At 47.1% G+C, this 13,750-nt stretch overlaps 1 protein-coding gene across 1 annotated transcript in view; it reads right to left on the bottom strand.

The window, feature by feature from the left end:
* SLIT3 (slit guidance ligand 3) overlaps window positions 1–13,750 on the bottom strand; it is a 725,929-nt gene that overhangs the window by 164,021 nt on the left and 548,158 nt on the right. The window contains exons 7-8 of the mRNA XM_055421786.2: window positions 12,325–12,396; window positions 4,015–4,178 (exon numbers count right to left, since the gene is read on the bottom strand). Of these exons, the coding sequence (XP_055277761.2) occupies window positions 4,015–4,178; window positions 12,325–12,396 (236 nt within the window). The remainder of the gene's footprint in view (window positions 1–4,014; window positions 4,179–12,324; window positions 12,397–13,750) is intronic.

Here is a 13,750-nt window from a genome sequence, read left to right as displayed (position 1 = left end):
TGGGAGGGAACTTGGGGGAGAATGGACACGTGCAGATGCACAGCTGACATGTTCAGCTGTGCACCCGAAGATGTCACATTGCTAATTGCTCATCCTCCAATATAAAATAAAAAGTTTAAACAAGATGCTCAGAGGAAAGAGACAGTTAACTCAAGAGGTCAAATATTTAGCTAATACCCTTGATCATATTAAGGCATCAGGAAACGGACACAAGGAAGAGAAAACCTAGAGTTTAAACTCCAAAATAAGCCCTTTACATAAGGATAGGAAACAAAATTCAGCAACTTGCAACTCACACGAGCTTAAACATAGCCAAAGCAGAACCTTTTCTCCGATCTGTTGTATGAACTCATAAAGTCCATTCAGGAACTTTTCTAGTTCTATGGCCCTAAGCTTTCTCTTAAAACAAGGGAAATTAACAGAGAAATCCTTTCAGCAAGAGCGAAAGGAGAACAAGCAGTCCCATTGTATATCATAGAAAATCATTAATAATAAAATAGTCTCCCACCCTTGTGAAAAAGTCCCAGTTGTCTCCCCAGGGGAGGAAAATAAATGACTTTGATTGAAGGGGACCATTGACAGAGGAGATGAATTTTACCCAAGCGTGCTGCTAGCAAATTTCTGGGTTAACTGGCATGATAAGAAGCCTGTAGCCAGGGCTTCTGGGGAGAAGACGCTGGGCTCCAGACAGCCAGATTTAATTCAGAGGGAGCTATCAGGGACTCGGGCAAGCAGGGCCCTCACAGGCTGAGAAAGATAAAGCTCGTTTCTGTCTCTGGAGTCCTGTGTCGGGTGAATTTTTTGATACCGCACAGGGGCGCAGGGAGGTTTCTCTTAGGCTGCCTCGGGAGGGACCACTGGTGATGAACACACAAAGGGACGGCTTAATTGCTGCCCTCAGCCTTCTCTCTCCTGAGCAGATGATTTCTTTTTCTAAAGAAATGTTCATGCCCCTTCTTTCTTGACTGAAGTCCGTCTCTTGCGGGTTATGGGAGGAACAGCTTGGATGAGGCAGAACCCTGGTGGTTTTGCAGCTTTAAACAACCGCCATCAGGTCTGTCCCAGACTGCCTCCTTCAGATTCCTTGCTGGGCTCTGCCATGGGGCAGGCCCTGCCCCCTCAGAGGTGGGCTTCACTTCACGGGGCTCGAGTTATGGTGGCAGGTACATGAGAACAGCCCATCTCTTTGACCTCCTGCATGTACATAGGCTGAGCCTTGCTCCACATGGCTTCCCCCGGAAACCTTTTTTTTTACAGTCTCACCAACTACCTTGAATCATTATTAAAGATGTAATACTTTTCGGAGGGGCTTCTCCTCCTGAGTCCCACTAATGAGATGCTTCATTCATCATGATGTTCAACTCACCACTTCCCCTTGCCATTGTATCTGATTGACTTTTCAGAAAGTAACCCGGCACAGTATCCTGTTTTTAACTCTTCAGAACCTGGGAAAAACAGCTAAAAAATCCCCCATGAATAGGGGCTCCAATGTGTCACTCCCCTAAATTTATACTATGAGTGAGGGTGGAGTACAATAGCATATTCACATCTGGAGTCTGTGGATTAAATTTTCATGTCCTTAAAAGACACCTGGCTTCGTATTAAGAAGCTACAGGGACCATCATAATAAACAAGATATCTATAAACAGGGATATGATAAAGGTAACGGTCACCTGTGTAACTATTAACCACCTAGGAGTCCATCCTAAAGGAAATCAGTCCTGAATATTCATTGGAAGGACTGATGCTGAAGCTGAAGCTCCAATACTTTGGTCACCTGATGCGAAGAACTCACCCCTTGGAAAAAATCCTGATGCTGGGAAAGATTGAAGACAGGAGGAGAAGTGGACGACAGAGAATGAGATGGTTGGATGGCATCACCGACTCGATAGACGTGAGTTTGAGTAAGCTCCGGAAGTTGGTGATGGACAGGGAAGCTTGGTGTCCTGCAGTCCATGGGGTCACAAAGAGTTGGACATGACTGAGCGACTGAACTGAACTGAGATCCAGCCTTTTCAGAGGATGGAGACTTGGGGCAGTAGCACCCTCAGGACCCAGAAGGATCAGCCTTCCCACCCTGGGTTTTGGGTCCTGACTGCTGCTGGGAAAGCAATGTCTCGGCACTTCTCTGACGGGAAGGTGCTTTTGTGACGAAGTGTATTCATGTTGGTGCGTAGATTTAAACTTGGCACCCACCTATAATGATGTGTTTCACTGTTTTCCCTAATTAGTTTTTCTCACTAGTTCTTGGATGACTCCTGCACTCCGTAATTATTTCTTTCACTGGCACTTATGCTGATATTGTACCCTTTGCCTAATAATTACTGTAATTACAGTCACTATATTTGAGTTTGGTGCCTGTGTGATAAACGGTTCTATTATGTGTTTGATGGAAAGTGATTTCTAAGTGGGTGTCTATAGGAAATTGTTGAGGTACTGCTCGGAGACATGTTAAAATGTTTTGGGATAATAAAGAATTTGATGAAGCTGTAACATGACAGGGGAAAGCAGCAGAGTATGAAGTTGAATTCAGGGAAAATTCCTACATATGGCAAATGCAGCCTAAGAGCCGGAGAGGATCAGCCTGTACTCCTGGCCACACACGGTCCCCTAACATGTAGTCGGCTTCTGTACTGAGAAAGCTCCTTTTTCCTTATTTCTGCTCAGTGTCAGCAGCCTGGATGGAAGCAGGGGACTAGGGGAGAATGGAAATATATATATGTATGACTGAGTCCCTTCACCATTCACCTGAAACTATCACAACATTGCTAATTGGCTATACCCCAATACGAAATGTTTCTGGTGTTAAAAAAATTAAAATTTAAAAAAAGCTCCTTTTTCTACACAGCAGCACTCCAAGATCAGCCTTTAGAAGCCACTGGACCCCAACTGCAGGACTGAGCTCCTGAATTTCAGGAGTGCCTTTTTGGGGAACTCTCCAGCTGAACACTCTGTTTTTCAGGCAGTCAAGAGATTAGCTCTACATCCTTGCCACCAGAAAAGGGAAGACTTGATGGGATTAGAGAATGTCAATGAAAGTAAAAACAAACAAGCAAGTAACGTTTAGGACCCAAGGCAAAGGTAATCTCCTCTGAGCAGTGTTTCTCAGGTCACTTAGTCACCTCACATCCTGGGGACCTAGGCTGCCTTCAGTTACGTCCTGGCACAGCTCTGTTTCCTGTCCTATTACAATTCAATTACCCACAGGTCAAACTCTCTTGTTTGCTCGGCACATTCTGTGGGCCCACTGAACTCTAATAATTAAGCTCCACTCATTAGCTCTCACCAAGTGCTCTGTATTATGCTAAGTGCTTAATATGCACTATTTCATTGGATCCTCCCACCCATCCCTTGAGTTATAGATGATGATTATTTCCATTTGGCAGACATGCAGTAACTTACCAAAGTCACACACCACTAAGGGACAGAGCTAAGATTTCCAAGCAAACAGATTTGGAAATAGCCTCCATTAACCTGACTCTCAGGAGAAGGCAATGGCAGCCCACTCCAGTACTCTTGCCTGGAAAATCCCATGGATGGAGGAGCCTGGTAGGCTTCAGTCCATGGAGTCGCGAAGAGTCGGACACAACTGAGAGACTTCACTTTCCCTTTTCACTTTCATGCATTGGAGAAGGAAATGGCAACCCACTCCAGTGTTCTTGCCTGGAGAATCCCAGGGACGGGGGAGCCTGGTGGGCTTCCGTCTATGGGGTCACACAGAGTCGGACACGACTGAAGTGACTTATCAGTTTCTAGGAGCAACTGGGCTTAGGAATGCATTTGGCCAATGTTAAAGGACCTCACGAATGTTAGCTTCTTAGCATCGATGGACTCTGAGGCTTAACAGAAAGGGATCCATAAGTTCCTTCAGTGAGAGCTTCTTTTCCGGCACGCCTGGAGGCACACTAGAGTGCTCCACACCAAGCTCTGGGCGGGGCATGTGTTCACGGCTGAGGTGGGCTCACCGGTGGGCGAGCAGCAGGACGGGAGGGGAGGGGTGCCATGCCCTCTCACCTGGGCACACGTACTCCTTCTTCTGCACGTCTGCCACGCTGAAGCCCCTCAGATGCACAGGCGCCATGCAGAGAGTGAACTGGCCGATGGTCCGCCGCTGTCGCAGCCAGTCCGAGAGCCAGGCCAGGTGGCAGTCACAGTACAGGTGGTTGGAGTGCAGGCGCCTGGGGGGGGAGAGGGGGAGAGGCTGTCACTGCAGGAAGTGGGGAGGCTGCCACTGGCAGAACGGAGCGCCGAGCCCCCATGCTCCTTTGCCCAGCATGAGCATCCTCAGGATCCCAGGGGAGAACTGCCCTCTGCACTGCGAATTGCCACAGGAGCCTCAACCCTCCTACTGCTAAGCTACAAATGACAGTCATCTTCTCATGCCAGCCACATCCACTGGTGGCCTTCAGGGTTCTGAGCGATTCCCGTTTCTTAATAGTAATTCCACCCTTTTCATTTCCACCGTGGAAAGCCTCAGCATATAAGAGAAGGAGGGTGACGTTACTACACTGACAATCCTGATTCAGGTCCAAATTCCAAAAGGGTAACTCAGGTGCAAATGTCAGTACTTTAGCTAACTTGAGTTACAGATGGCTTGCCACAGCTTCCTCATCTCCACGCCCTAGTCTATAGTGAATTGTGACCAAGATTTGCCACAATCTTTTCTCTCCCTCCTTCATTTCCACTCTAAATCTCTTTAATGGACCCCCTTCAGAATGTCACGCTGGGCTTCCCTGGTAGCTCATCTGGTAAAGAATCCACCTGCAACACAGGAGACCCTGGTTTGATTCCTGGGTTGGGAAGATCCCCTGGAGAAGGGAAAAGCTACCCACTCCAGTATTCTGGCCTGGAGAATTACAGGGACTGTATAGTCCATGGGGTTGCAAAGAGTCGGACACAACTGAGCGACTTTCACTTTCTGTGTCACACTGGTGAGCCTAAAACTAACACCACTGTGTGCACTAGCCAGGGTAAGCAGGTCACAAAGAGAAGGGGGCTTTCTGAAGAGAGCTTCTTCCCTCCATCCTCCTATTTAAATAAGGCATAATCCATACAGACTCCTGCAAACCAGAGCAATCTCCCCGGAGTGCCTTTGATCGCCTTCCCAAGTTCAATTCTACCTGGTGTATTTGCTCTTCTAACTGCTTCAGGGCTTCTGAAAAGGCTTTCCATTTGTTTTCAGGACTCTTGGGCTTTCTCCCTCTAGTAGCTATTCCAGGTCGATTTCTCATTCTGGACTGAGTAAGATTCCTGAGAGGGATCTGCAGATTCCACATCTGAGGGGAACCCCAACTGGGTAAGTGAAATTTCATTTCCACTGATTGGAGGGCAACCTAAGGATAGCCAGGGCTTCTAAAGGTTCTTTCCAAGGTTCTGTATCAGGGGTTTCCAGTGTCCACTACTCCCTATCAATCTCGGTCATTACAAGTAGCCCATGGGTGAGTTCTAGTCACGACAGCTCATCATATACTTGGCTTTCTGATGTCAATTTCAATGCCCCATCCTGAACATGCTAATCAGCCAGCCATATCTTGGGACTTTCGAGTACTCTATGTCATGCCAGTTAATACTGCGTGGCAGCCCAAAGCAGTTGGCTTGGGCTACATCCGTGCCTGAGGTGGAGAGAGCTGAAGGGCTCTTGACCACACTCCACTTAGTGCAAGGTCAACAATGCTAAACATTGGCAGAGTGCATCTTGTCCATGCTGCCTGCAGGAAGAGACTCCCTGACGCTGCATGGGTGCAAACCTCGGGCAAGCCAGGGCCACCAGGGAACTCGGCAACCTCGGGGTGGGGGCCCCAGATCCCACTGTATCTGACTGACTAAACAAACCCATATCCCACCCAGAATATAATTATTTTTTTCTGCTGAAAAGTATTTGAAATTTTTTTTTTATGATTTTGTTTAAAAGTGATGAATTGCGATGTTATAATTTTCTTTTCGTATTTCAGAGCCAATGTTTTAATGTCAAAGTCAGTTGCCAGGACAAAGAGACAGTGCCTATAATGGACCCAGAGCAAGTCTCGCTTCTGAGCATCAAAGCTCAGGTCCTCATGCTGTGGAGATGAGCCTGGCTTCCTCTCAGGCTGGCACTCCAGGAGAGAGGGACAACAGGAGGGAAGAGGGAGGGGAGGAAAAACCCTAAGCTGGGGGGAAGGACCTCAGTGCTAAGAAGGAAAGCAAGACATGTGTGTATTCGACAAAGATGACTCCACTTTGTGCCAAGGACAGAGCGGAGCCTGGTGGAGGACCTGGAGTTGGTTACTCTTTCCTAAAGAGCATGAGGGGGAGAAGGGAATCCCTTTTCTGCACTGGGACCTGTTGGGAAACTGCAGCATGAGGGAAAATGATCTGTCTCCTGACCTATCAGTGAGCCGTTGAGAGAGAAAGGAATGGCCAGGAATACACCACCGGCTCTAAAGGCTGCCTAGGAAAATGGCGACAGTGGGCCAGCTCCTGGTGACAAGGTGGAGCAGAGGTGGGCTACAGTGGCACACCCAGGCTGAGGCACCAGAGGTTTGTGTGTGTGTGCCTTTTAATGAGTCTGGCTTTTACTGGGAAAGGCAGTTGCCCTCTTTGGCGCTGAGGTATGGAAGGTAAGGAAACAAGGCGGATCAATGCAAACAAATTCCCATCAGTTCCAATGAGAAGGAAGAGATCAATGAAACAACAAAAATGAGATTTAGGTAAGTCAGATCCTTACTGAGCTGATAAATTTCTGGGATAATCAAAATGTCAGAGGTTTTCCTTTTGAAAGATTATATTAGGCTGTTTCTTCCTGAATCCCCACCAGCCAGTCCCAAGCTACTCGTCTTCTTAAGCTAGCTATAGATGGCCCTTAGCCCTTTGTCGGTTTCTGTAGGAATTTCTCCTCTTCCAAGTAGGAACATGGAAAAGAGGAGTCCCAGACTGTCTTTGAAGCCATATGAAGGTCCTTGTCAAAAGCCCAGGGCCATGGATGGGCTCAGACCTCCCCTCTTGGAATTTTACCTGCCTGGAGAGCTGAGCTGAGCCGAGCTGAGTCTTTCAAGTTGCCTTTTATGTCACGTTTGGGAGATCAAATTGAGCAATATCATCCCAAACACTAATATTAAAAGAAAAAAATAATCATGATGATCTTGAAACTTGAGCCCAGAGACAGCCAGGAATATTCCTAATTTTCTTGAGTGAGAAAAGAAATGATTTTGATTACTTTCCGTAACTTTTGTGATGGTGATGATATAGGGGAGAGTGGCCTCCTCTGGCCCTTCAGCCACTTGGAAGCTCAGGTTTCCCCTTTCTCAGCTCACCTGATGCCCTTCTGCTTTTGCTCCTAGAGCTCAGCTCTAGGAGGTCAGCTTCTGAGAAGAGCTCAGCTTCTGAGGTCAAAGTGTCAGAATCTGACATGGGCTCTGTGCTTTTTTGACTTTGACTGTGGTCAGTGATTTAACCCTGGTTCTCAGTGTTACCAGGCTTCCCAGGTGATGCTAGTGGTAAAGAATCCGCCTGCTAATGCAGGAGATGTAAGAGACACAGGTTTGATTCCTCGGTTGGGAAGATCCCCTGGAGGAGGGCATGGCAACCCACTCCAGTATTTCTGCCTGGAGAAGTCCATGGACAGAGGAGTCTGGTGGGCTACAGTCCATAGGGTCACAAAGAGGCAGATATGACTAAAATGACTAAGCATGCAAGCATGCATGCGCAGTGTTATCATCTATAAAATGGGAATATTAACGGTGCCTTCTTCTTAGAGCTGCTGTGAGGGTCAAAATGAAAAGTGCTTAGGGGACTTCCCTGGCGGTCCAGTGGTTAAGACTCCATGATACTAATGCAGGAATTGTGGATTTGATCCCTGGTCAGGCAACTAAGATCCCGCATGCCATGCAGTGTGGCCAAAAGATTAAAAAACAAAAGTGCTTAGCGCTCAGTTTTGGATACCAATAACTACTGAAGACATACTTGCTATTATTATTCTTACTGTACGGTGACTAGCTCCAGACTTCAGGCTCTTCTCAAGCCAAGGTCCTGCCTGTACAAGGTTATCACCTCTTATCCACCAGAGCATCAAGGCAGCTAGATGGTTCCTGCCAGTTGCTCTGTGGTCTTTTACTGATGGAAACACCATATTGCATGTTGGCAAAGCCACCTTTACAGGAGATAAGGTGAAATGAATACAAATGCCAATTTGTAGAAGGTGCCTTTTAGCCACAGATGCTAAATTAAATTTACAGCAAATCCTTTTAGAGAGGGTCAGTGTTCAATTTCTATAAAATGTGGCTTTCTGAATTCAATATAAAAGCTTTTCTTTAGAAATCCCATTTATGACTTCCTTCCTCTCCCCCTTCCCTCCTTCTCACCACCAGCACACCTCCCCCTCCCCATCCTCACCATGCTTTAATTACAGTGAAGGGGGATTAGTCAGCTCAGGTCTCTGGGGAGTTCTCTACAGAGCCGTCTCTGAAATTAAACTAAAGAGAAAATGGCAGCAGGCAGGGAGCATCGAGAACAGCCGAGACTGACTGACTGATCTGAGCTCATCAGATGAGTGTTCAGGACCACAGGAAAGTATGACAACAGAAACAGAGGAAACTCCCCCGCCCTCCTCCCTCGCACCTATAGCACCCACTCAGAGTGCCCAAGATCCGGACCTGGCCATCTGCCCTGCCTCCCAGGGACCCGCCCGGGAGGGGCTCCGATACTAACACTTTCCCACCGAAAGTAACAGGAGTGGGAGTGGAAATCTCCGAGGAGCAGCCCAAGGGCTGGGCTGCTGGTTTCTGCAGGTGAGAGCCATATTTCTTCTACTCAACCCAGTCTCTGGGGAGATGCACTCCGAGGCTCACTTCTGCTTCCCGGCCGGAAGCCCCGGGCCACCTCCATCTGCGGCCCACTTGTGGTTTGCTGAGAACTCCGAAGAGGCCTTTGAATACCCCATGGTTTCTCCGGCATCATCCCCTTTTAAAAGGGAGGGAAGAAGATAGATTTTCTCGACTGAATTCTGCCACCCCAGGAGGGATCAAAGGAAGAAGTGGGGCACCATGATGGAACCTGAGCTCGGAGCCCCCTTCATATTGGTTGGCCAAAATGTTCATGTGGAGTTTTTGTAAGATGGTATGGAAAAACTTGAATGAACTATTTGGCTAACCCAATACTAAAAGGTCAGTGTTCATTCCAATCCCAAAGAAAGGCAATGCCAAAGAATGCTCAAACTACCACACATCTCACACACTAGTAAAGTAATGCTCAAAATTTTCCAAGCCAGGCTTCAGCAATAAGTGAACCGTGAACTTCCAGATGTTCAAGCTGGTTTTAGAAAAGGCAGAGGAACCAGAGATCAAATTGCCAACATCTGCTGGATCATCGAAAAAGCAAGGGAGTTCCAGAAAAACATCTATTCCTCCTTTATTGACTATGCCAAAGCCTTTGACTATGTGGATCACAATAAACTGTGGAAAATTCTGAAAGATATGGGAATACCAGACCACCTGACCTGCCTCTTGAGAAACCTGTATGCAGTTTCAGGAAGCAACAGTTAGAACTGGACATGGAACAACGCACTGGTTCCAAATAGGAAAAGAAGTATGTCAAGGTTGTATATTGTCACCCTGGTTATTTAACTGATATGCAGAGTACATCATGAGAAATGCTGGGCTGGAGGAAGCACAAGCTGGAATCAAGATTGCCAGAAGAAATATCAATAACTGCAAATATGCAGATGACACCACCCTTACAGCAGAAAGTGAAGAAGAACTGAAGAGCCTCTTGATGAAAGTGAAAGAGGAGAGTGAAAAAGTTGGCTTAGAGCTCAACATTCAGAAAACTAAGATCATGGCATCCGGTTCCATCACTTCATGGCCAATAGATAGGGAAACAGTGGAACCAGTGGCTGACTTTATTTTTTTGGGCTCCAAAATCACTGCAGATGGTGACTGCAGTCATGAAATTAAAAGACATTTACTCCTTGGAAGGAAACTTATGACCAACCTAGACAGCATACTAAAAAGCAGAGATGTTACTTTGTCAACAAAGATCCGTCTAGTCAAGGCTATGGTTTTTCCAGTAGTCATGTATGGATGTGAGAGTTGGACTATAAAGAAAGCTGAGCACTGAAGAATTGATGCTTTTGAACAACTATGGTGTTGGAGAAGACTCTTGAGAGTCCCTTGTACTGCAAGGAGATCCAACCAGTCCATCCTAAAGAAGATCAGTCCTGGGTGTTCATTGGAAGGACTGATGTTGAAGCTGAAACTCCAATACTTGGGCCACCTGATGCAAAGAACTGACTCATTTGAAAAGACCCTGATGCTGGGAAAGATTAAGGGCAGGAGGAGAAGGGGATGACAGAGGATGAGATGGTTGGATGGCATCACTGACTCGATGGGCATGAGTTTGAGTGAACTCCGGGAGTTGGTGATGGACAGGGAAGCCTGGTGTGCTGTGGTTCATGGGGTCACAAAGAGTCAGACACAAGTGACCAACTGAACTGAATACTAGCTATTATTTGTTGCCTGGACACCACGCCCAGGCTACTGCACCTGTTAGTACATTTCATTCTCACATCAGCTTTGAAGCAAGCACTTATCAACTCACTGTCTGTCAGGCACAGAGACAAAGCAACTTGCCCAGAGACGGTGTCAGAGCTCGCATTGACCTCAGGTCTGCCTGATTCCCAGGATTTCCAGGTCGCACTAGTTTCAAGGAATGCAGGAGATGCAAGAGACCCTGATTTGATCCCTGGGTTGGGAAGATCCCCTGGAGGAGGGTGTGGCAACCCACTCCAGTATTCTTGCCTGTAGAATGCCATGGACAGAGGAGCCCGGCGGGCTACAGTCCATGGGGTTGCAAAAAGTCAGACATGACTGAAGTGACTCAGCACACACATGTGCACTGCCTGACTCCCAACTCTGTGTCCTTCTGAGGGTGTTCTTGTATCATTTCCTCATCAATTGCTTCATTGATCTTTGCTTCATTCTTACCTGAGACAAGGTCGCTTTCTCACTAATGCGGGGGTTCTCCAACCTTCTCAGTATTAAGATCTCCTGGAGAGTTTGTTAAAAACAGGACACTGTGCTCTGCCTGGACATCCTGACTTCATGGGTCTGAGGTGGGACCTGAGATCTTGCTTTTCAACAAGTTCCAGGTGATGCTGACATTACTGGTCGAGGGACCGCCACTTTGGAAACGACTGCTTTATGGATTTTCATATCTACCTGGATCCAGTGCTGCTCAGGGGCCATAGATAAGCTGGATGCTTGGTATTTTTAATCCAGATTTCTAGATAAATACTATGACGATGATCATCACAATAATTTAACTATAAATACCTGTTTTTCACTACGTGCCAGGCACATTACTCTCAGGGCTGACTCTCCCCTACTACTGTGATGTAAATTCTGCTGAGGTTCCATCAACACAAGAAAAGCATCAAGTGCCAATCTCTTAGACAGATCAGCAGAGTCCATTTGCAGAGAATCTTACAAAAGAGCTTCTGGCTCAGTGAGGGGACCTTCCCAGGTAATAAAGGCACTAGACATGTTCTCTGTATGGGCTTTAAGTGGAGATTTGCTTCTTGAGTACATACTTTGGAGGGCTTGAGCCCACCCAACTCATTACAGATAAAGAACTGAGTAACTGCATTCCGATACCAGAATATCATCAAGGGCAGGAAAGCGTGGTGGGTGGGGACTAGGAGGATGGGGTGAAGGAGGAGATAAGACTCCTTCTCCTCCACTGATCAGCATGCATGCCTGTGTATTCAATTGCTAAGTCGTGTCTGACTCTCTGCGATCCCATAACGGGAGCTCTCTGTCCATGGGATTCTCCAGGCAAGAATACTGGAGTGGCTTGCCATTTCCTCCTCCAGGGGATCTTCCCGACCAGGAATGGAATCCATGTCTCCTGTGTCTTCTGCATTGGCAGGTGGGTTCTTTGCCACTGAGCCATCTGGGAAGCCCCCACCAGTCCCAGAGGGGAAACAGTTGTAACCCTTGACAACACAATAGAACTGCCAACAGTACAGAACATGAGCTAAACAAATGATGAACCATCACATCCCTATTCTAATGACAATGTAACACTAACAAACTTTTCAAACCAGTGAGAAAACACAAAGATTGCCCCAGTCGAGGAAGATTCCCAGGGTGAAGAGAAATGAGCCGGCCCAGAGCAAGAAGGCGAACCATGCATGCTCCGTGACCACTCCCACCCCCAACACTAACACACCACTTAGTCAATAGCAGAGGAAGGAGGCATTTGGATGCAGGAACCAAGGGTGAAGTTTTACAAGCAGCTGAGAGTGCTGCCCCAAGGGAGCAGATGGGGGAGGAAGCAGGGATTTTTACTCACAAGGTTCGAATCTTCGGCATGTGGTTGAAGCTGGTGACCAGGATGCGGCTAATGTTGTTGTTGTTGAGGGTACTGCGGACAGAGAGGAGAAACAAGTCAACAAAGGAGCATCGTGGGAGGTGCCAGGATGCTATGGATGGTGGGGGAGGGATGGATATGACTGCAAGAGGGACCATCCCTCAGCAGTCATGTGTCAAGCAGCCGGAGACCAGTGGATGGGGCTCCAGATGAGAAGAGAATCTCTGATTCCTTTTTACAGGTGGATCTCTCCTCCCCTCTGCTGCCCTCTTGGTACTTACTACCTGGAGCAATAATGCTGCCCTTGTGAAATCCCATTGTGCGGGTTTCATTACAATGCCACTAATTCCCACAACTATAATACAACACCAATTAAATATTGTCCTCATTTCAGAGAGAAGGAAACAGAAACCCAACACCTTGCTCAGTTACACATGACCCTACAGGGCAGCCTTTATCCTTTCATTATAGATGGGGGTGCGGAGCTTCAGAGAAGTAAAATCATGCTTCCAAGGATACACAGCTGTTAAGCTGTGGACAATGGATTTGAACCCAGCACTGTTCTTTTTTTTAATTTACTTTTAATTGGAGGATGATTGCCTTACAATGCTGTGTCGGCTTCTACCACACATCGACGTGACTCAGCCATCAATACACGTAGTCTCCCCGCTCTTGAACCTGCCTCCCACCTCCTACTCCATGACACCCCTCCAGGCTGACACAGAGCACTGGTTTGAGCTCCCCGCCTCACACAGCAAATTCCCACTGGCTGTCTGTTTTACATACAGTAATGTACCTGTTTCCACGCTACCCTCTAAATTCATCCCACCCTCTTCTTGCCCCGTGGTGTCCAAAAGTCTCTTCTCTACGTCTGTGTCTCCACTGCTGCCCTGCAAATAGGCTCATCAATACTGTCTTTCTGGATCCATATATATGTGTTAGTACATGGTATTTATTTTTCTTTCTGACTTATTTCACTCTGTATAATAGGCTCTAGGTTCATCCACCTCATTAAAACTGACTCAAATGTGTTTCTTTTTATGGATGAGTAATATCCCACTGTGTACATGGACCGCAGCTTCTTTATCCATTCATCTGTCAACGGCCATCTAGGTACCTCCATACCCCAGCTACTGTAAATGGTGCTGCAATGAACATTGCGAGTACACGTGTGTTTCTCAGTTATGGTTTTCTCGGGGAATATGCCCAGAGTGGGGTTGTTGGGTTACTGGTAGTTTTAGTCCCAGTTTTTAAAGGAATCTCCATACTGCTCTCCATAGTGGCTGCATCAATCTACATTCCCACCAATAGTGCAAGAGTGAACCCTGCGCTATCCTGCTCCAAACTCCTTGCTCTGCCCATTACACACACTGCCTCACAGGATGCTGTGTGGAGAGGTTATGTTATG

This window comes from Moschus berezovskii, chromosome 18, assembly GCF_049115385.1.
Source record: "Moschus berezovskii isolate FMDL1 chromosome 18, NW_MosBer_1.0, whole genome shotgun sequence".
Classification (NCBI taxonomy): domain Eukaryota; kingdom Metazoa; phylum Chordata; class Mammalia; order Artiodactyla; family Moschidae; genus Moschus; species Moschus berezovskii.
This window is presented reverse-complemented; position numbering and strand designations above follow the sequence as displayed.